Source organism: Cherax quadricarinatus, chromosome 4 (assembly GCF_038502225.1).
Source record: "Cherax quadricarinatus isolate ZL_2023a chromosome 4, ASM3850222v1, whole genome shotgun sequence".
NCBI classification, from domain to species: Eukaryota; Metazoa; Arthropoda; class Malacostraca; order Decapoda; family Parastacidae; genus Cherax; species Cherax quadricarinatus.
Window position 1 is genome coordinate 22,289,191 of NC_091295.1, and position 24,516 is coordinate 22,313,706.

A 24,516-nucleotide genomic window follows, 5' to 3' on the forward strand; every position below is an offset into this window, starting at 1 on the left:
CCTGTTGCAGGGGCTCTAGTAGTCCCTGTTGCAGGGGCTCTAGTAGTCCCTGTTGCAGGGGCTCTAGTAGTCCCTGTTGCAGGGGCTCTAGTAGTCCCTGTTGCAGGTGCTTTAGTAGTCCCTGTTGCAGGGGCTCTAGTAGTCCCTGTTGCAGGTGCTCTAGTAGTCCCTGTTGCATGGGCTCTAGTAGTCCCTGTTGCAGAGGCTCTAGTAGTCCCTGTTGCAGGGGCTCTAGTAGTCCCTGTTGCAGGTGCTCTAGTAGTCCCTGTTGCAGGGGCTCTAGTAGTCCCTGTTGCAGGTGCTCTAGTAGTCCCTGTTGCAGGGGCTCTAGTAGTCCCTGTTGCAGAGGCTCTAGTAGTCCCTGTTGCAGGGGCTCTAGTAGTCCCTGTTGCAGGGGCTCTAGTAGTCCCTGTTGCAGGTGCTCTAGTAGTCCCTGTTGCAGGTGCTCTAGTAGTTCCTGTTGCACGTGCTCTAGTAGTCCCTGTTGCAGGTGCTCTAGTAGTCCCTGTTGCAGGTGCTCTAGTAGTCCCTGTTGCAGGTGCTCTAGTAGTTCCTGTTGCAGGTGCTCTAGTAGTCCCTGTTGCAGGTGCTCTAGTAGTCCCTGTTGCAGGGGCTCTAGTAGTCCCTGTTGCAGAGGCTCTAGTAATCCCTGTTGCAGGGGCTCTAGTAGTCCCTGTTGCAGGGGCTCTAGTAGTCCCTGTTGCAGGGGCTCTAGTAGCCCCTGTTGCAGGTGCTCTAGTAGTCCCTGTTGCAGGTGCTCTAGTAGTCCCTGTTGCAGGTGCTCTAGTAGTCCCTGTTGCAGGTGCTCTAGTAGTCCCTGTTGCAGGTGCTCTAGTAGTCCCTGTTGCAGGTGCTCTAGTAGTCCCTGTTGCAGGTGCTCTAGTAGTCTCTGTTGCAGGGGCTCTAGTAGTCCCTGTTGCAGGGACTCTAGTAGTCTCTGTTGCAAGGGCTCTAGTAGTCCCTGTTGCAGGTGCTCTAGTAGTCCCTGTTGCAGGTGCTCTAGTAGTCCCTGTTGCAGGTGTTCTAGTAGTCCCTGTTGCAGGTGCTCGAGTAGTCCCTGTTGCAGGGGCTCTAGTAGTCTCTGTTGCAGTGGCTCTAGTAGTCCCTGTTGCAGGGGCTCTAGTAGCCTCTGTTGCAGGGGTTCTAGTAGTCTCTGTTGCAGGGGCTCTAGTAGTCCCTGTTGCAGGGGCTCTAGTAGTCCCTGTTGCAGGTGCTCTAGTAGTCTCTGTTGCAGGGGTTCTAGTAGTCTCTGTTGCAGGTGTTCTAGTAGTCCCTGTTGCAGGTGCTCTAGTAGTCTCTGTTGCAGGGGCTCTAGTAGTCTCTGTTGCAGGGGCTCTAGTAGTCCCTGTTGCAGGGGCTCTAGTAGTCTCTGTTGCAGGGGCTCTAGTAGTCTCTGTTGCAGGGGCTCTAGTAGTCTCTGTTGCAGGGGCTCTAGTAGTCTCTGTTGCAGGGGCTCTAGTAGTCCCTGTTGCAGGGGCTCTAGTAGTCCCTGTTGCAGGGGCTCTAGTAGTCCCTGTTGCAGGGGCTCTAGTAGTCCCTGTTGCAGGGGCTCTAAATGATATTTTTTATTACAATTCTTTTTGGAATCAAATATTTAACTTGTACAACACTTGAGTATCTTTAATGTGGGAAAGTTTCGCCAGTCAGTAGCTTCCTCACTCCAATACTGAGATGAATGTTGGTAGATGAGAAGGAGTTTGAGGTAAAAAGTGGACTGAATACAACGACTTCTGGCTGAAGGACTTATTACCTCAAGCTCCTTCCTATCTACCACCATTCATCTCTGTATTGGACTGATGAAGCCATTGGCTGGCGAAATGTTTCCTCAGTAAAGATACCCAACTGTTGCACATGTGTTTCATTCATCAACGTGTCGGTTTTCTGAACCATTTATATAACAACTTCCGTCAAATCGTTAATATCTGTCCATTGAAATATTATATCTTCTTTAGTTTCTCTATAATACGTTTTTTCTTCTTGATTTCCTAAGTCATATTTAGACTCACGTGGTACTTAAAATACATCGGGATCTCTCTGACCGACGGATTTAGATTGGGTTGAATTTACTTCTCTGTTCTAGGTAAGCAATACCAAGTCTAATACTGCTAGTGTGTTGTCTTCTATTACTCTGGTCGCTTCTCTTGCAATAAGAGAAGATGACCAGATGACCGAACACTCCAGCTGCGGCTCATCATATGGCTAAGACCCGCGTCAGGAAACTCTTGTCCTGTTTACTGACAAACCTCACCTAACCTAACCTAAGCTTGCAGTATATACAGATGCATGACAAAACTCGTCATTACATTTAGAAATTCAATTAACTATATATTTGAACTTCCAGACTCGTAAGCTACTCAGTTTATTTTTAATCGATAAACTAATTTAATTCCTTAACTTTTTCCTTTTCACGTGACTCTTGATTAATAATTCACTTTGTATATTATGCAAATACTTTTTATCTTATCAAGCTCTCTTGTCATCCAAGAATTGTTAATTAGTGAGTTGTATATGCTAACTGTTATGCAATTCCCATGTAAAATTACTTTGTATATTAATCACTAAAATTTCGACACTGCTTGTTTTAGGGTTTCAATTTCCTTCGCTTGTATTGTTTCTTTTAGCATTATTGTTATTCCTCTTCTTATCGACCCTATGGTCTCTCCTCCTTTTTGAGTAGTTGTCGTACACCACAACCTCGTCTATAGTTAGGATGTTCTAATTTAATTTCAGGTGAACAGATTATATCAAGCGGTGTTCCAGGCTATGTTAGGAAGGTAGCTATACTACTATAAACAGTGTAGTGTTCCAGGCTATGTGAGGAAGGTAGCTATACTACTATAAACAGTGTAGTGTTCCTGGCTATGTTAGGAAGGTAGCTATACTACTATAAACAGTGTAGTGTTCCAGGCTATGTGAGGAAGGTAGCTATACTACTATAAACAGTGTAGTGTTCCAGGCTATGTGAGGAAGGTAGCTATACTACTATAAACAGTGTAGTGTTCCTGGCTATGTTAGGAAGGTAGCTATACTACTATAAACAGTGTAGTGTTCCTGGCTATGTTAGGAAGGTAGCTATACTACTATAAACAGTGTAGTGTTCCTGGCTATGTGAGAAAGGTAGCTATACTACTATAAACAGTGTAGTGTTCCTGGCTATTTTAGGAAGGTAGCTATTCTACTATAAACAGTGTAGTGTTCCTGGCTATGTTAGGAAGGTAGCTATAATACTATAAACAGTGTAGTGTTCCAGGCTATGTGAGGAAGGTAGCTATACTACTATAAACAGTGTAGTGTTCCTGGCTATGTTAGGAAGGTAGCTATACTACTATAAACAGTGTATTGTTCCTGGCTATGTTAGGAAGGTAGCTATACTACTATAAACAGTGTAGTGTTCCAGGCTATGTTAGGAAGGTAGCTATACTACTATAAACAGTATAGTGTTCCTGGCTGTGTGAGGAAGGTAGCTATACTACTATAAACAGTGTAGTGTTCCAGGCTATGTGAGGAAGGTAGCTATACTACTATAAACAGTGTAGTGTTCCAGGCTATGTGAGGAGGGTAGCTATACTACTATAAACAGTGTAGTGTTCCAGGCTATGTGAGGAAGGTAGCTATACTACTATAAACAGTGTAGTGTTCCTGGCTATGTGAGGAAGGTAGCTATACTACTATAAACAGTGTAGTGTTCCAGGCTATGTGAGGAAGGTAGCTATACTACTATAAACAGTGTAGTGTTCCAGGCTATGTGAGGAAGGTAGCTATACTACTATAAACAGTGTAGTGTTCCAGGCTATGTGAGGAAGGTAGCTATACTACTATAAACAGTGTAGTGTTCCAGGCTATGTGAGGAAGGTAGCTATACTACTATAAACAGTGTAGTGTTCCAGGCTATGTGAGGAAGGGAGCTATACTACTACAAACAGTGTAGTGTTCCAGGCTATGTGAGGAAAGTAGCTATACTACTATAAACAGTGTAGTGTTCCTGGCTATGTGAGGAAGGTAGCTATACTACTGTCAACAGTGTAGTGTTCCTGGCTATGTGAGGAAGGTAGCTATACTACTATAAACAGTGTATTGTTCCTGGCTATGTTAGGAAGGTAGCTATACTACTATAAACAGTGTAGTGTTCCTGGCTATGTTAGGAAGGTAGCTATACTACTATAAACAGTGTAGTGTTCCAGGCTATGTGAGGAAGGTAGCTATACTACTATAAACAGTGTAGTGTTCCAGGCTATGTGAGGAAGGTAGCTATACTACTATAAACAGTGTAGTGTTCCAGGCTATGTGAGGAAGGTAGCTATACTACTATAAACAGTGTAGTGTTCCTGGCTATGTGAGGAAGGTAGCTATACTACTATAAACAGTGTAGTGTTCCAGGCTATGTGAGGAAGGTAGCTATACTACTATAAACAGTGTAGTGTTCCAGGCTATGTGAGGAAGGTAGCTATACTACTATAAACAGTGTAGTGTTCCAGGCTATGTGAGGAAGGTAGCTATACTACTATAAACAGTGTAGTGTTCCAGGCTATGTGAGGAAGGTAGCTATACTACTATAAACAGTGTAGTGTTCCTGGCTATGTGAGGAAGGTAGCTATACTACTATAAACAGTGTAGTGTTCCAGGCTATGTGAGGAAGGTAGCTATACTACTATAAACAGTGTAGTGTTCCAGGCTATGTGAGGAAGGTAGCTATACTACTGATAAATTAGACACATGTACAACTCTTGGGTATCTTTATTGAGGAAACGTTTCGCCACACAGTGGCTTCATCAGTCCATACAAAGGAGAATCTTGAAGAACAGGAGGAGAATGAGGTAATCAGTCCCTCAACCTTGAGTCGATGTGGTCAGTCCATCAAGTCAGTCCATCAAGATTGATGGACTGACCACATCGACTCAAGGTTGAGGGACTGATTACCTCATTCTCCTCCTGTTCTTCAAGATTCTCCTTTGTATGGACTGATGAAGCCACTGTGTGGCGAAACGTTTCCTCAATAAAGATACCCAAGAGTTGTACATGTGTCTAATTTATCAACATGTCGGTTCTCTGAACCATTCATCTACAAAGCTATACTACTATAAACAGTGTAGTGTTCCTGGCTATGTGAGGAAGGTAGCTATACTACTATAAACAGTGTAGTGTTCCTGGCTATGTGAGGAAGGTAGCTATACTACTATAAACAGTGCAGTTTTCCTGGCTATGTTAGGAAGGTAGCTATACTACTATAAACAGTGTAGTGTTCCTGGCTATGTTAGGAAGGTAGCTATTCTACTATAAAGAGTGTAGTGTTCCTGGCTATGTGAGGAAGGTAGTTATACTACTATAAACAGTGTAGTGTTCCTGGCTATTTTAGGAAGGTAGCTATACAACTATAAACAGTGTAGTGTTCCTGGCTATGTTAGGAAGGTAGCTATACTACTATAAACAGTGTAGTGTTCCTGGCTATGTTAGGAAGGTAGCCCAACTTCTATGAACAGTGTAGTGTTCCTGGCTATGTTAGGAAGGTAGCCCAACTTCTATAAACAGTTTAGTGTTCCTGGCTTTGTTAGGAAAGTAGCAACACTACAATAAACAGTGTAGTGTTCCAGGCTGTGTTAGGAAGGTGGGTACACTACAGTAAACAGTGTAGTGTTCCAGGCTGTGTTAGGAAGGTGGGTACACTACAGTAAACAGTGTATTTTATACCATTTATTTCCAAACTATGTAGTGTTCCAGGCTGTTAGGAAGGTGGGTACACTACAGTAAACAGTGTAGTGTTCCAGGCTGTGTTAGGAAGGTGGGTACACTACAATAAACAGTGTAGTGCTCCAGGCTGTGTTAGGAAGGTGGGTACACTACAATAAACAGTGTAGTGTTCCAGGCTGTGTTAGGAAGGTGGGTACACTACAATAAACAGTGTAGTGTACCAGGCTGTGTTAGGAAGATGGGTACACTACAATAAACAGTGTAGTGTTCCAGGCTGTGTTAGGAAGGTGGGTACACTACAGTAAACAGTGTAGTGTTCCAGGCTGTTAGAAAGGTGGGTACACTACAGTAAACAGTGTAGTGTTCCAGGCTGTGTTAGAAAGGTGGGTACACTACAGTAAACATTGTAGTGTTTCAGGCTGTGTTAGAAAGGTAGGTACACTACAGTAAATAGTGTAGTGTTCCAGGCTGCTAGGAAGGTGGGTACACTACAGTAAACAGTGTAGTGTTCCAGGCTGTTAGGAAGGTGGGTACACTACAGTAAACAGTGTAGTGTTCCAGGCTGTGTTAGGAAGGTGGGTACACTACAGTAAACAGTGTAGTGTTCCAGGCTGTTAGGAAGGTGGGTACACTACAGTAAACAGTGTAGTGTTCCAGGCTGTGTTAGGAAGGTGGGTACACTACAATAAACAGTGTAGTGTTCCAGGCTGTGTTAGAAAGGTGGGTACACTACAATAAACAGTGTAGTGTTCCAGGCTTTTAGGAAGGTGGGTACACTACAGTAAACAGTGTAGTGTTCCAGGCTGTTAGGAAGGTGGGTACACTACAATAAACAGTGTAGTGTTCCAGGCTGTTAGAAAGGTGGGTACACTACTGTAAACAGTGTAGTGTTCCAGGCTGTGTTAGGAAGGTGGGTACACTACAATAAACAGTGTATTGTTCCAGGCTGTGTTAGAAAGGTGGGTACACTACAGTAAACAGTGTAGTGTTCCAGGCTGTTAGGAAGGTGGGTACACTACAGTAAACAGTGTAGTGTTCCAGGCTGTGTTAGGAAGGTGGGTACACTACAATAAACAGTGTAGTGTTCCAGGCTGTGTTAGAAAGGTGGGTACACTACAGTAAACAGTGTAGTGTTCCAGGCTGTTAGGAAGGTGGGTACACTACAGTAAACAGTGTAGTGTTCCAGGCTGTGTTAGGAAGGTGGGTACACTACAGTAAACAGTGTAGTGTTCCAGGCTGTGTTAGGAAGGTGGGTACACTACAATAAACAGTGTAGTGTTCCAGGCTGTTAGAAAGGTGGGTACACTACAGTAAACAGTGTAGTGTTCCAGGCTGTTAGGAAGGTGGGTACTCTACAGTATACAGTGTAGTGTTCCAGGCTGTGTTAGGAAAGTACTTCAGATCTAATTCTTTTCCACCTCGTTGCAACGAATTCCACCATAATCTCAGTTGGCCGCTTCTGCACCTCGTTTTCCTGTAGTAACCGCATGCAACAGTGTTATTCTCTAACATTATAGAAGAAATATTATAGCTAGTTATGTTCAGCTATATCAAGTTATAGGTGGCCTAACTGGCTATATTTTTCTTTTGTCTCAACATGTCTGGTTTTGGGCGAAAATTTCGGGTTGTTTCTCAGTTTACAAAATTAATTTGTGCTTTTCGATGTACTTCGAAGGTTTCACTCTGAGTGATAATTTCAGGTATTCCTGAGTATACGTGATTTATTTGTAATTTTCGTAACATTTCATATGTCTGTATAAAACTTCATTTCGGTCACTGCCCGGGCGGGGCGAAGGCCAGTCTGATCAATCGACTGAAATTGATGGTTGATCCTTTGATCAACTCCCATCCCTTCTGTCCATTCACTCCCCCCTCGGCTCCTCCAAATTCCCTCTACTAATCCCCGAATCCTCACAACCCTTCCTCCCCCGCCCGACTACCACGTTCTTGTGAAATTCGTCCGAGTCTTGAATATCCTACCGCTGTAGTCTGGTGCGGGTCATCTTTCCCGCGTGGAGGAGTGCTGGGTGGGGGATATGGGGAGGGGGAGCTCTTGATCCTAGAACAGAGATTTCTCCTCCTTTTCCTCTGATCGAAACTGATTGCATCCCGCTCTCTCCAGGCACTATACGACCCATACGGGATTAGTGCTAAATAAGACGTTGGGGGCCACCTTTCAGTTTTTTCTTTCTCACTGCCAACAAAGATGCAAAGCTCTACGTAGCTTTGTTATGTCTTCCCAGACACTCCACACATGTTTCATTACTTGCTGTGTCTGCCTCCACTGAAGAAGTCAACATTATATTCTGTCATTTTTTTCTCTAAATTCCATACTTTTTAGCACTATAATTTTTAATTTTAGCGGGATAAAATGGGATTTCTCTAAAAGCAATGTTTAAAAAAGTTCAGAAAACGTTAAAATAGTGAGTTATGTCAAGGTTTATGATTACATATCAAAACTTGGGAGGAATCCTATGAATTCCATAGTAAGACAATTGTATTCATCCGGTATATCTTCTAACTTGACTTTTAACATTATAATTGTGGTAAACGCTACAGACATGATCCTTTATCATTTTACACAGATACAGTTTTAAAAGTCAGGTCCGAAGATATGTTGTGATTATGTAAAACACTTAAGGCTCGTTCCTCCCTCACGGGGTTGAACCCGCGGCACCTTAAACAGGAGCCGTGTGGGTGGGTCACCTCTACCAGACAATTAGGTTGCTTTAAAACTCCGTGTCTTCCAAACAGAACGTTATTTTTCCATTTTGTTTCATGTCACTGATTTCTGCACGATCATAAGTCGAGAACAGAATTATATACGAGTCATCCGAGGCTAGATTTCACTAGTAAACCTTAATTCGTATAATATTTACGTCTAGTTTACAGCCAGTATCCCACGAGCCCATTGGGTCACGAACGTCATGTCGTCATATATTCCTGAGAAGTTGATGAATAAGTCATATGTACAACACTTGGGTATCTTCAGTGAGAGATGTTTCTCCTGGGCCACAGGATTTTCACTCTAATAAAGAGGTATATGGACGGCGACTTTCATACAGCGGGCCGGACCTACTTCGATTAGCGGGCCTCGCCCACATGTGACCACATCTACAATTGCTGCATCTCCACTTTTTCTACTTGCTCTATTATAAATGTCGCCATCATCATGTCCCTGTATTAGAGTGAAAAAAAAAACAAAAAACATTATTCACAGGCAAGCAGTCTCTCAACAAACTTATTCAGGTGTTGATGCACATGTGTCTTATTCATCAACTTATCCTTGTTCATCAGCTTGTTAGCTTTAAAATCATCTCTTCATCAGCTGTAAGCTGCTAATGATTCCGAAGATCACCGCCCATTGTTTCAGTATCACGTGCGTTCTTCTAAATTTTGTAGGACACATTAAAATAACAGAAACTATTTCAAAAATATACATACAAAATGAAGAGAAATCCATATTGAAAGAATGAATAAGTTTGTAAGATTTACCTGCCATCTTACATGTTCACAAAATAGAAAGCAAGACCACTATTCCAGCTAGAGTGCAAAATATTTAACAGCCATCTATGAAACCGTGCTTCTTTTTGCTGATTCTTTAAATTTCTGGTTTACATCTTCAACATCTGCTCCTGGAAAGGGCAAAGATATCCGCTATTTTCACAGAAATAACAGAAATTATTATTTCAGTAGGACTCTTCGTCTTGATATCTTACGTAAAATTATATCTGGCATTCCTAAAGGAATTGAATCAGACAGTCATAAGTGCTTTTCTCCAGGAGCTTGTCATGTATGTCTCCTGTAGCAGGAGGAAGGGTGGTAAGGGTGACTTTTGGAGGAGGAAGGGCGGTAAGAATAACTTTAAGAGAAGGAAGGAAGGTAAGGGTGATTTTAGGAGGAGGAAGGGATGCAAGGGTGTCTTTAAGAGGAGGAAGGGAGGCAGACGTGTCTTTAAGAGGATAAAGGGAGTGAAGAGAGGTACCCTGACACCGTGAAGATCTATTGATCAGAAAGATTAGCAACCTCCAGCCCTTCCTCAGGAGAAACTGGATTACCTCCCATTCCCCAGGCGCTGTGTCACCCTTTAGGGATAAATGATTGCTTATGAGATATGGGAGCACATTGAAGAGTAACCATGGGACAGATAGCATGGGACAAGTAACATGGGACAGATTGCATGGAACCAGTAACATGGGACAGATAACTTGGCACAAGTAACATGGGACAGGCAACATAGGAAGGGCAACATGGGACAGGCAACATTAGACAAGCAACATGGGACAGGCAACATAGGACAGACAACATGGAACAGGCAACATGGGACAGGCAACATGGCACAGATCATTATCGAGGTTATCAGCAAAAAATATCCAAGTTACATGCCTTAAATTCTCTCTAAATTCTTAAAATTAGAGACGAAACTAACTTTATTCGTTACTGTTAATCCTGAAGGTTAATATCGCAGAATAATCCCTAGCAAAGCCACTGGCAACAAACTATCTGGCTTATTTCCACTGAGAGTTCATTAATCCTCTTCCCCAGGATGCGACTCACAACAGTCGGCTAATACCTGGGTACCTACTTACTACCGAGTGAGGAAATATGCTCCTGCTTTCTATATTCATGATATGATTGTTGTCTCTTTCTCATCACCTCTGTCGAATTACCATCAGCCTCACTGATCGCAGATCTGGTCGGGCTTAGCGAACGGAGGATCGAGTCTTCAGATCTCCTTACGCTTAATGACCCACAGAGATTTAGAGGTTCATAATAATTTTACATATTTTTGTTTATATTTTCTGTCTCGAGTATGGAATACGAATTTGTTCCATACTCGAGTCATCCTGGGGATAAATGATCTCAGATGAAGTGAAGTTCTGGAGAAGGTTACAGCCAGAGTGAAGTTGCTGCTTTCTGCCTTTCCGCTTTTTCACTTTGTATTGCAACAACTATCCTCACCCATCCATTACGGTTCCACTTATTATACCATCCCATATCTCTGTTCTCCTCTGTCCTCCGTTATCAACCCTCACTCTCTATCTTTACTGTTCCTCTGTTCCCGTCAACACCACGGGAGAAAACACACAACAGATTAATTAATTATGAGAAGTGGATGAGCTAGGAAAGAGAGAGAGAGAGAGAGAGAGAGAGAGAGAGAGAGAGAGAGAGAGAGAGAGAGAGAGAGAGAGAGAGAGAGAGAGAGAGAGAGAGAGAGAGAGAGAGAGAGAATTAACCAGGAAGCTTACAGCACTTCGCCGTATCTCGCATCTGCTTGACAGTAGGGGTTGCAATATTCTGTATGAGGCACAAGTACGCTCACACCTTGAGTATGTTCCACTTTCTTGGTTTGCCTGCCCCCCCCCTCCTCTCATCCTCGACTGCTTGACAGAGTAGAGAACAGAGCAAGACGTCTCATCTCTCGCCTGGACCCATCCTGGATAGATCTGTCATTTCAGCAGAGCCTTCAACATAGGAGGGATGTGGGTGGCCTTACTGTTATGGACGAGGCCAACATTGTCAAAGTACCACACTTGGATCCACTTCGAGGACAGCGTGAAGCAAGCTTCTATACCACAAGACGGGCAGAAAGCAGCAACATCACTCTGGCTGTACCCTTATCCAGAACCTCACTTCATCAGAGATCATTTATCTCCAGGATGACTCGAGTATGGAACACATTCGTACAGCATTATGATGTCAACGAGATAAAGTCAGTTGATCAAATAAAAATGCTGGCCCACAGATGGCTCCAACTTCATCCTGTTCCCTACTTGTATGTCTCATAACAATAAAAATGCTTTTAAATGAGCTGATGTAGGTAACAGCTCTTGCCTTGCCAATAAAGTTGGAAATCCTTAACCTGTCAATAAAACTAGAGATCCTTAACCTAACCTTGTCAAACCCTGAGTAAAAAAAAAAAAAGAAATGTGAAGAGAACTTTCCTTACTCATCCCCTCCCCTTCTCTCTCTCTCTCTCTCTCTCTCTCTCTCTCTCTCTCTCTCTCTCTCTCTCTCTCTCTCTCTCTCTCTCTCTCTCTCTCTCTCTCTCTCTCTTTCTGTCTCTCTCTCTCACACACAGTGGGTGTTGGTGAGATGAGGGAAATAAACAGAGGGAGCAAATGACTATTTAGTAGGCAGACTCAAGACCAGGGGTCCCAAGATGGTGATAGCGGTGATGAACACTCTCCTAAACAACAAGAGATCAAGAAAAAGAATACGACTGGCAACAACAGAGCCATGGTGAACACATCAGTGGAAATGGCCAAACCAGTCCGCATGGGTAAAGCGAAGATAAGGAGATAGACCTGGAAAACCTGGAGCCACACGGGGGGCCAGAAACTTGGAGAGCTAAGATGCTGGAGGTGGTAATGGGGAACTTCAAGCTCCAATATGTCAGGGACACAACCAGAGAGAGAGAGAGAGAGAGAGAGAGAGAGAGAGAGAGAGAGAGAGAGAGAGAGAGAGAGAGAGAGAGAGAGAGAGAGAGAGAGAGAGAGAGAGAGAGGACAGCGTGAAGCAAGCTTCTACACCACAAGACGGGCAGAAAGCAGCAACTTCACTCTGGCTGTACCCTTCTCCAGAACATCACTCCATCTGAGATCATATATACCCAGGATGACTCGAGTATGGAACACAATCGTACAGCATAATGATGTCAACGAGATAAAGTCAGTTGATCAAATGAAAATGCTGGCCCACAGATGGCTCCAACTTCATACTGTTCCCTCCTTGTATATCTCATAACAATAAAAATGCTTTCAAATGAGGTGATGTAGGTAACAGCTCTTAGCTTGTCAATAAAGATAGATATCCTTAACCTATAAATAGCTTGTCAGTAAAGCTAGGGAGCCTTAACCTTGTCAAACCCTGTATATAAAAAACAGGCAAGAGGGTAAACTGGATAAGAGAACTGGAAACGAAAAGTGTGAATGAAACGATGAGATTCAGAGGTGTCTCCGTTCGCAGATGATGTGAAGAAAATGACGAGAATAGAAATAGGTGAGGACCAAGAAAGACTACAAGTGGACCTGGACAGACTGCAATATTTAGACTCTAAACTAATGGTGTTGAAGAGCAAAATGGATGAAAAATAGGAAAGGCAGTTAAATACTCATCAGAAGAAATCCTCAGAAATGTGTCTAAGAGAAAGGAAGCAGCTTGAATTGAAAGAAATCTGGAATAAAGGACATCGACAGCTGAAGAAAAGGCCCAAAGGCTGGAAATGGAAGTGAAAGAGCTGAAAAGGCTTTTGAAGAAAAATAAGGGAAAGAGTGGAAGCGGCAATGATAATGAAAGAAACAGTAAGAGCAAATGAATTAGGATGTATGATGGAGAAATTAATTTAGCAGAGACGCTCACAAGAGACTGTGAGACACAGTGGTAAGAGAAACAGTAAGACAACTGGTAACGACGGACGAGACAGTCAGAAGGGAAAGACAACTGAAGAAAGAAACAGGGAGAATAATAATAATCTGTAAACTTCCAGAGGCTAGTGATAGATCACGAAGAAAGAGATGTGAGGAAGAGGAGGAGGAGCACGAGATTAAAGCAATCATTGGTACTGACGTCATGATTATGGCAATCATTGGTACTGACGTTATGATTATGGCAATCATTGGTATTGACGTTATGATTATGGCAATCATTGGTATTGACGTTATGATTATGGCAATCATTGGTATTGACGTTATGATTATGGCAATCAATGGTATTGACGTTATGATTATGGCAATCATTGGTATTGACGTTATGATTATGGCAATCATTGGTACTGACGTTATGATTATGGCAATCATTGGTACTGACGTCATGATTATGGCAATCATTGGTACTGACGTCATGATTATGGCAATCATTGGTACTGACGTCATGATTATGGCAATCATTGGTACTGACGTCATGATTATGGCAATCATTGGTACTGACGTTATGATTATGGCAATCATTGGTACTGACGTCATGATTATGGCAATCATTGGTACTGACGTTATGATTATGGCAATCATTGGTACTGACGTCATGATTATGGCAATCATTGGTACTGACGTCATGATTATGGCAATCATTGGTATTGACGTTATGATTATGGGACTCATTGAGTGTTCAGTAGGAGAAGCGAAATTTCAGTAAGTGTTAAAGTTTTAGAGAGTCAGAAGGAATTCCCAGGACAGACGATGCCCAGTTAGATAAACATTCTTTCCAGTAGCAGTTGGAAAAACAAGCTCTTCAGGGAGAAAGTGTCCATGATAGAGTAGATAGACAGATAGAGCAGAGATGGAGAGAGGACAGCTGAAGCAGCAATTAAAAATAAATTGTCGATCACAGGAGAGAAAAGTAAGGATGGAGGGGGGGGGGTAGCAGGAGAGGACGCATCCAGCCTCCAAAAATCTCTTAAGGCTCACCCAGTGTCCATCTGTCAGCTGGTCCTTTTCTAGAACCACTCTCTTTTTCCCACTGAGAGAACACACACACACACACACACAGCCTCCCGTGGCTCGATTGTTAGAGCACTCACCTCACATACTGAGTGTCCTATGGTTTGATTCCAGGCATAAGTGGAAACGTTGGACATGTTTCCTTACGCCTTCTGCGCTTTGTTCACCTAGCAGTAAGTAGGTACCTGGGTGACAGTCGAATGTTGCAGGTCGCATCCTGGGGGACGGGGGGTAGTATACCATAGATAGAGCTGGGCTTTGAAATGAGCTGAAGTAGGATAACAGCTCTTAGTCTGTAAAACTGATCTGTAAAAGAACTCACACTCATCCTGGCACAGACACAGAAAAACAAAGATACAGACACAGACAGCACACACACACACACGCACACACACATACACACACACACACACACACACACACACACACACACACACACACACACACACTCACTTAAGTTGCGTGAAGACAGGCTTGCCACACTATTCTGAGAAGAGCTGACACAAGCATCAGACCCACACTCTTGTAGTGGTCCGCAGAGCAGTTGGTCTGCATGGCTGCTGGATGCTCACCTGTGGGAGACACAGAAATGGTGAGAGAGATGCTGAGAGAGAGAGAGAGAGATAGGGAAAGGGAGAGAGAGAGAGAGAGAGAGAGAGAGAGAGAGAGAGAGAGAGAGAGAGAGAGAGAGAGAGAGAGAGAGAGAGAGAGAGAGAGAGAGAGAGAAGATTGTGAAAAATTTCAAGCATCAAACATTGTTAACTCTTAAAAAAAGTCACCAGGAAGCTCTGAACCTGTAGGGGTAGGGAAACAGATTCAATTCGATGGGGGAAAAAAAGACAGCTCCAAGTTACCAGGATCAAGAGCCTTTACCCGGCATCGAGGCAACTTCACCAGGCTTGTTATCTCTAATTATTTCTTGTCTCTTAATTTCTATCTTCTTTTATTGTCTCTTGTCTCTTATATTGTGTCTTGACTTTTATCTCTTTTTACATTGTCTCTTATCTCTTATTGTTTTTAATCTCTTACATCTCTTATTGTCTTCAGTCTCTTATATTTCTCATTGTCTTTAGTCTCTTATATCTCTTAATGTCTCTTGACTCTTATCCCTTTTGTATTGCCTCTTATATTACTGTAATGTCTCTTGTCTACTATGTTATTGTCATATCTCGTATCTCTTATCATATCTCTTGTTGCAATGTCTCTCGTTTTATATTGTAATTTCTCTTGTTTCTTATTCTATTGTAAGGTCCCTTATCTATCATTTCGTGCAATGTCTCTTGTCTTTTATGTCTCACTACCATGTCTTTCGTCTCATTTCTCACTGCAGTGTCTCTTGTCTCCTATTTCTCACCCTAATGTCTCTTGTCTCTTATATCTCACTGTAGTATCTTTTGTCTCTTATTTCTCACTGCAGTGCCTCTTGTTTCTTATTTCTCACTGCAGTGTCTATTGTTTGTTATGTCTCACTGCAGTGTCTCTTGTCTCTTTTTTCTCACTGTCATGTCTCTTGTCTTTTGTGTCTCACTGTCATGTCTTTCGTCTCATTTCTCACTGCAGTGTCTCTTGTCTCCTATTTCTCACCCTAATGTCTCTTGTCTCTTATATCTCACTGTAGTATCTTTTGTCTCTTATTTCTCACTGCAGTGCCTCTTGTTTCTTATTTCTCACTGCAGTGTCTATTGTTTGTTATGTCTCACTGCAGTGTCTCTTGTCTGTTAAGTCTGACTGCAGTGTCTCTTGTCTGTTATTTCTGACTGCAGTCTCTGTTGTCTGTTATGTCTCACTGCAATATATCATGTTGTTGTCTCGACACTTCCCACGACCATCACACTTAGTTCTTACAAACAGAAACGCCTGAACAGAAAAGGAATTTAATCTCTTTAGACACGATTAGGATGGCAGAACTATCCCTCATTGTGACCGAGTTGTGTCCTCAGTGGACACCATCATCGACTCATCAACCTCTGATGAACAAGACACATGTTCAACACCTGAGGAGGATGAATCTCTCTACCCATGTATCTTACACGTACACGTCGGTTTACTGGTGTAGTGGAACGTGAAGGCCGTTCGGTTCCTCCAGTTCTTGTTCTTCAGTCCGCGTCTGTTCTTCACTGTTGCAACTGGCCTTTTCAAATTCATGGAATGAACAATCCGGTTAAAAAGAAAAACAAGTTGGGGTCGTGTTACGTGATGGATGATTTTAGTGAGAGTAGCATTTAAAGAAAGATATATTGAAAAATGATGCGTGCTATCAGTTGCTTGTTCAGTCAGAGTAAAACTGCTGTTGGAAGCAAAAGAAAAAAATACAGTAAGCGGACGAAAGCTTAGTTTCATATTTGTTAAAGGCGTCGGTGGTAAAACTGAGAGAAAGAGAGAGAGACAGAGAGAGAGAGAGAGAGAGAGAGAGAGAGAGAGAGAGAGAGAGAGAGAGAGAGAGAGAGAGAGAGAGAGAGAGAGAGAGAGAGAGAGAGAGAGAGAGAGAGACAGACAGACAGACAGAGACAGAGACAGAGACAGACAGACAGACAGATAGAGAAGGGAACAATGAAAAAGAGATATACCATATGAAGAATACAAATCGACAATTATAAAAATAACAGCACCAATAACAATAATAATAATAATAATAATAATAATAATAATAATAATAATAATAACAATAATATTATTATTATTATTATTATTATTATTATTATTATTATTATTATTATTATTATTATTATTATTATTATTGTTATTATTATTATTATTATTATTATAATTATTATTATTATTATTATTATTATTATTATTACTATTATTATTATTATTATTATTATTATTATTATTATTACTATTATTAAGGGGAGACTGAAGGCAAGTAAATATCTTTCAAGTGATAAAATATTCAAATTTTATCGACTTTCCGTTAAGTGTTATTAAAAGATAAACTTAAAATTAACTAAGTATGTATACGCGCGTTCCCGTGTGTACACTCACGTTCCCGTGTGTACACTCACGTTCCCGTGTGTACACTCACGTTCCCGTGTGTACTCTCACCTTCCCGTGTGTACACTCACGTTCCCGTGTGTACACTCACGTTCCCGTGTGTACACTCACGTTCCCGTGTGTACACTCACGTTCCCGTGTGTACACTCACGTTCCCGTGTGTACACTCACGTTCCCGTGTGTACACTCACGTTCCCGTGTGTACACTCACGTTCCCGTGTGCACACTCACGTTTCCGTGTGTACACTCACGTTCCCGTGTGTACACTCACGTTCCCGTGTGTACACTCACGTTCCCGTGTGTACACCACGTTCCCGTGTGTACACTCACGTTCCCGTGTGTACACTCACCCTCCCGTGTGTACACTGACCCTCTCGTGTGTACACTGACCCTCCCGTGTGTACACTCACTCTCCCGTGTGTACACTCACCCTCCCGTGTGTACACTGATCCTCCCGTGTGTACACTCACTCTCCCGTGTGTACACTCACTCTCCCGTGTGTACACTCGCCCTCCCGTGTGTACACTGACCCTCCCGTGTGTACACTGATCCTCCCGTGTGTACACTGACCCTCTCGTGTGTACACTCACCCTCCCGTGTGTACACTCACTCTCCCGTGTGTACACTCACCCTCCCGTGTGTACACTGATCCTCCCGTGTGTACACTCACTCTCCCGTGTGTACACTCACTCTATCGTGTGTACACTCGCCCTCCCGTGTGTACACTGACCCTCCCGTGTGTACACTGATCGTCCCGTGTGTACACTAACCCTAACGTGTGTACACTCACCCTCCCGTGTGTACACTCACTCCCCCGTGTGTACACTGACCCTCCCGTGTGTACACTGATCCTCCCGTGTGTACACTCACTCTCCCGTGTGTACACTGATCCTCCCGTGTGCACACTCACTCTCCCGTGTGTACACTCACTCTCCCGTGTGTACACTCGCCCTTACGTGTGTACACTGACCCTCCCGTGTGTACACTGATCCTCCCGTGTGTACACTAACCCTCACGTGTGTACACTCACTCTCCCGTGTGTACACTCACTCTCCCGTGTGTACACTGACCCTCCCGTGTGTACACTGACCCTCACGTGTGTACACTCACCCTCCCATGTGTACACTCACTCTCCGGTGTGTACACTCACCCTCCCGTGTGTACACTCACCCTCCCGTGTGTACACTCACCCTCCCGTGTGTACACTCACCCTTCCGTGTGTACACTCACGTTCCCGTGTGTACACGCACGTTCCCGTATGTACACTCACCCTTCCGTGTGTACACTCACCCTCCCGTGTGTACACTCACGTTCCCGTGTGTACACTCACTTCCCGTGTGTACACTCACGTTCCCGTGTGTACACTCACGTTCCCGTGTATACACCCACGCTCCCGTGTGTACACTCACGTTCCCATGTGTACACTCACATTCCCGTGTGTACACTCACTTCCCGTGTGTACACTCACGTTCCGGTATATACACTCACCCTTCCGTGTGTACACTCACCCTCCCGTGTGTACACTCACGTTCCCGTGTGTACACTCACTTCCCGTGTGTACACTCACGTTCCCGTGTGTACACTCACGTTCCCGTGTATACACCCACGCTCCCTTGTGTACACTCACGTTCCAATGTGCACACTCACGTTCCCGTGTGTACACTCACCCTCCCGTGTGTATACTCACGTTCCCGTGTGTACACTCACGCTCACGTGTGTACACTCACGTTCTCGTGTGTACACTCACGTTCCCGTGTATACACTCATGTTCCCGTGTGTACACTCACGCTCCCGTGTGTACACTCACGTTCCTTTGTGTAAACTCACGTTCCAGTGTGTACACTCACGTTCCCGTGTGTACACTCACGTTCCCGTGTGTACACTCACGTTCCGTTGTGTACACTCACGATCCCGTGTGTACACTCACGTTCCGTTGTGTACACTCACGTTCCCGTGTGTACACTCATGTTCACGTGTGTACACTCACCCTCCCGTGTGTACACTCAAGTTCCCGTGTGTACACTCACGTTCCCGTGTGTACACTCACTTCCCGTGTGTACACTCACGTTCCCGTATATACACTCACGTTCCCGTGCATACACTCACGTTCCCGTGTTTACACTCACGTTCCCGTGTGTACACTCACGTTCACGTGTGTACACTCACGTTCCCGTGCATACACTCACGTTCCCGTGTGTACACTCACGTTCCCGTGTGTACACTCACGTTCCCGTGTGTACACTCACGTTCCCGTGTGTACACTCCCGTTCCCTTGTGTACACTCACGTTCCCGTATGTACACTCACGTTCCCGTGAGTACACTCACGTTCCCGTGAGTACACTCACGTTCCCGTGTGTACACTCACCCTCCTGTATGTACACTCACGTTCCCGTGCGTACGCTCACCCTCCCGTGTGTACACTCACCCTCCCGTGTGTACACTAAAGTTCCCGTGTGTACACTCACGTTCCCGTATGTACACTCACTTCCCGTGTGTACACTCACGTTCCCGTGTGCACACTCACGTTCCCGTGTATACACTCACGTTCCCGCGTGTACACTCACGTTCCCGTGTGTTCACTCACGTTCCCGTCTGTACACTCACGTTCCCGTGTGCACACTCACGTTCCTGAGCGTACACTTACGTTCCCGAGTGTACACTCACGCTCTCGTGTGTACAATCACCTTCCCGTGTGTACATTCACGTTCCCTTGTGTACACTCACGTTCTCGAGTGTACACTCACGTTCCCGTGTGTACACTAACGTTCCCGTGTGTACACTCACGTTCCCGTGTGTACACTCACCCTCCTGTGTGTACACTCACGTTCCCGTGCGTACGCTCACCCTCCCGTGTCTACACTCACACTCCCGTGTGTACACTCAAGCTCCCTTGTGTACACTCACGTTCCCGAGTGTACACTCACGTTCCCGTGTGTACACTAACGTTCCCGTGTGTACACTCACGTTCCCGTGTGTACACTCACCCTCCCGTGTGTACACTCAAGCTCCCGTGTGTACACTCACGTTCACGTGTGTACACTCACTTCCCCTGTGTACACTCACGTTCCCGTGTGTACACGCACGTTCCCGTGTATACACTCACGTTCCCGTGTGTACACTCACGTAACCGTGTGTACTCCCACGTTCCCGTGTGAACACTCACGTTCCCGTGTGTACACTCACGTTCCCGTGTGTACACTCACGTTCCCGTGTGTACAATCACGTTCCCGTGTGTACACTCACGTTCCCTTGTGTGCACTCACGTTCCCGAGTGTACACTCACGTTCCCGTGCATACACTCACGTTCCCGTGTGTACACTCACGTTCCCGTGTGTACACTCACTCTCCTGTGTGTACACTCGCGTTCCCGTGCGTATGCTCACCCTCCCGTGTCTACACTCACACTCCCGTGTGTACACTCAAGCTCCCCTGTGTACACTCTCGTTCCCGTGTGTACACTCACGGGAGCGTGAGTGTACACACTCACGTATACACTCAGGTTCCAGTGTGTACACTCACGTTCCCGTGTGTACACTCAAGTTCCCGTGTGTACACTCATCGTCCTGTGTGTACACTCGCGTTCCCGTGCGTATGCTCACCCTCCCGTGTCTACACTCACACTCCCGTGTGTACACTCAAGCTCCCGTGTGTACACTCTCGTTCCCGTGTGTACACTCACGGGAGCGTGAGTGTACACACTCACATATACACTCATGTTCCAGTGTGTACACTCACACTCCCGTGTGTACACTCAAGCTCCCGTGTGAACACTCTCGTTCCCGTGTGTACACTCACGGGAGCGTGAGTGTACACACTCACGTATACACTCAGGTTCCAGTGTGTACACTCACGTTCCCGTGTGTACACTCAAGTTCCCGTGTGTACACTCATCGTCCTGTGTGCACACTCACCCTCCCGTGTGTACACTCAAGTTCCCGTGTGTAGACTCACGTTCCCGTGTGTACACTCACTTCCCGTGTGTACACTCACGTTCCCGTGTGTACACTAACGTTCCCGTGTGTACACTCACGTTCCCGTGTGTACACTCACGTTCCCGTGTGTACACTCACGTTCCCGAGTGTACACTCACGTTCCCGTGTGTACACTCACGTTCCCGTGTTGTAGACAGCCTGTACTGGCAGAGCACACAGCCTAGCCGTCTGCTCTGACTAGTTCATATTTCGCGGCATTCAGTGCTGCCCTCTGTAGGCCTACCTAGGTCGGTGGGACACACAGTCCACCCTCTCTCACTCCCGCCTGGACCGACCTGCCGTACACAAGTTCTCCCCCCTCCACGGACTGGCTTGCGGTCACTTCCTCACACTGCCCGTTGTGTACTCACTCCTACCCGATTAAAGCCAATCTAGTCCACGGCCGTATCATTGCTACCTACGCTACCTTCATCGGCACTAAACCGCTGTTCAACAGTAAGAACAGCAATAACAGTGGTGACAGCGGAGTCAGCGGCATTGTGAGCCTTTTCAGGGTGGAGGGGATCGGTCGACACCAGTCAACATCATCCGTCGTCATCCAACGCACCTGCTAGCCTAAAGAGTTATCTGCTACTCCCAGCGTCTTGACGGGACCCGAGATAGATCTTCGTCCTAGATTTTTCCCACAAAATCTGGACATAGGCATCACGGCGTCATCTCCAGCCTTAGCAGTCACGTGTTCACCTCATCACCCTCTCTACAGCCCTTCAACACTCTCCAGCACCATTCTCCTGCCTCCTACAGCGTCCCTACGCCCTTCTCAGCTACAAGAAGTAGAGTTCCTCCAAGAAGTTCTACCGGGCTTAACCACGTGGGAACCCAGTTGGCTTAGCCCCTAAGCCAGCAAAGTTCAGCGTCTACGGCAGCTCGTGACTCATCATAGTGTCTACTACTACTCAGCACCTACGTATCTCCAGCCAGTGCAGTTTTTTTTTTGTGTTGCCCAGTTTAAAAAATTTTTTTTTCCCTTTCCTTTGTTGTTTTATTCCAAGTTCATCACCAGTTCTGTTTTCCCCAGTGATTTGTTACAGTAAAACTTACTCGTCCCAGTTCAAAGTTTCACTTAAGCTTGTTTTTAGCACGTTCGAGTAGTGCAGTAAATGTTTTGTTCTCCGTGTGCTGAAGCCGCAGTCAGTCAGCGCGCCCGGACACGCTTGCCAGTGTAAACAACCATACACCAGCTCTGGTTCACGCCGGGTATCCACGTCTCTTAACTTCTTATACCTCCACAGAGTTACTCCGGTCTTTCCTGTTCTTCCCAAGTCTTTTCTGATATTTTTTTTCTACGACATTGAAGCCCCATAGCAGTATACAAATGCTACGAGGTGTGTAGTGTTACTGGAGCGTCACTGAAAGTTCCAGGACCTGCCGTACCTTCGTCCATCTGCACTCAAAGTTAAGTAAACAGTGACTTACCTAGCATTTCCTAATATTTTGTGACATTATTTAACTGTCCTGCACCAATACAGTTAGTTACTGAAGCCATACTTCAGTAAATTGTTCAGTGTCATCAGTGCACATTTTGCCATTTACCTACAGCTTATTAAATTTTGTAAATTTATTTTTGCACTCCTACATTTTAAATTCCAGTTTTTTTTTATTATTCTGCTTCTTGCACCTCAGTTATTGATTTAAATTGTTCAGTGTTGACCATTTATACAATTTACCTCTCACATACAGTTTTCATGTAATTCCTGTGTGCTGTTATTTTTTTTTTTCTAGTTGCACCTGCAAGTTAGCCACAGATTGTTGACACCCTTGCACTGTTTTGTTTGTTAGTTCTTTTTTTTAATAAGTGTAATCTTCAAGTACTTAAGTATTAGTATATTCTACCTGCAGTCATACAATCTGTGCCTAGCCCATTAAATTTTTTTTTTCTGTTCCCCCATTTATTTTTGCTCTACATATATTCTATGTTTTATCAGTGAATATTCACCTATGTGCATTGCTTTTTGCTATTTTATATACCCAAGTCATTGAGTGTATTTTTGGGAACCTGCTTATTTACCATTAATTACCAAAATTCCTTGTGAAGTTAATTAATTTTGACCTTGAGATTGTGCAAATTTTTTTTTTTTCCTTTTTGCCAGTGTACACCCTGCTAACACCAGTTAACTTTTGCCATATTCTTGAATTTAATAATTTGCATTTTTATTAATTTTATTTTGTGTGCAATATAGCAATTCTGGTCAGTGTATTTTTCTTTTGTGTGTGATTTTTGGCACTATTCCATACTCTGATATCTTTTTTGTGCCAACTTCCCTTGTGCAAGTGAATTACCTTTTTTTTTTGCGTTTCAATTTGCTACTGCTAGCACCCGCAATCTTTTTAAACTGTGCTTGCAGCACAGTTTAGTGTTGTGTAGTACCTGATTTATTTTAATTTTGTGCAATTTTTGCTACCAGTGTTTACAGTTCAAACTCCTTTTCATAAATTTTGTTGCCAGATTCCTGGTGAAATTATTGACTATCCTTAGCTTCATTTTGTGCACTTCCCTGTAGTACATTCACTTGCATACATCTCTTATTTTGTGTTCAGAGTGTATCACTATTTCCCTTTTTATTGTTGTTTTGCTCAAATTATTTCTATCACTAAGCAGTTTACCTAGTACTGTGGTGCTGAGTTCTCTTTGACTCTGTTTTGAATTGTAGCCAGTGCATACCATTTCTTGCTCTGACCTGTTTACCATCTTCGTGACCTACTTGCATTTCAACAATCGACGTCATGACTAGGACACGCAGTGGCCATGCCGATACCCCAGATTCTGCTGGTGCCAGCAATGGTGCCTCAGCCAGCGTGAGCACGCGGCAGGGCATCGAAGCCCCAGCGACAGTTGGTCAACTTGTGGCTCACGCCTCGACCACCAGTGGGCCGGCTCGTCGTCCACAACTGACCCTTATTTTTGACGGTCGTGCAAATAGTTTAGAGCCATGGCTGCAGTCAGTCGAGGCGACTGTTCAGGCTCTATTTGATAGCCCAACAGATACACAGTACATTCGTGCTGCTGTTGCAGCAGTGGATCTCACCCAGGGTGATATAGGTGCCTTTGTGCAGCTCAAGCGCGTTTGTAAGATTCAGTCTTGGGGTGAACTTAAGGAGGAATTTAGGCGTTATTTTCGGCGTAGTCGCCAACGCCATTACATTGACATCGTTACCAGCGTCTTGGCCGAATGTCAATACCGGCACGAAAGCCCCCTGGCTTGCGTTTGCCGTTTCGAGCAAGCCGCCACGGACTTTACTGATGCCGTCAACTCCACTAAGTGGGCGGATGGTGATGGCCGTATTGCTATTAAAGACATCATCCCCATGCTGGCTGTCGGCATCATGCGGAGGGATTCCGCCCCTAACCTCTGGGCTGCCATTGATGCGCTAGGACTCGGCCCTCAGCACGACGTCCTGGGTGCAT

The 24,516-nt window shown here is 44.5% G+C and overlaps 1 protein-coding gene across 1 annotated transcript in view; it reads right to left on the bottom strand.

Moving 5' to 3' along the window:
• Nucleotides 1-24,516, bottom strand: part of LOC128684385 (zwei Ig domain protein zig-8) — a 548,882-nt gene that overhangs the window by 17,881 nt on the left and 506,485 nt on the right. Inside the window, exon 6 of the mRNA XM_070095221.1 lies at nt 14,577-14,695. Coding sequence (XP_069951322.1) covers nt 14,577-14,695 — 119 coding nt within the window. The remainder of the gene's footprint in view (nt 1-14,576; nt 14,696-24,516) is intronic.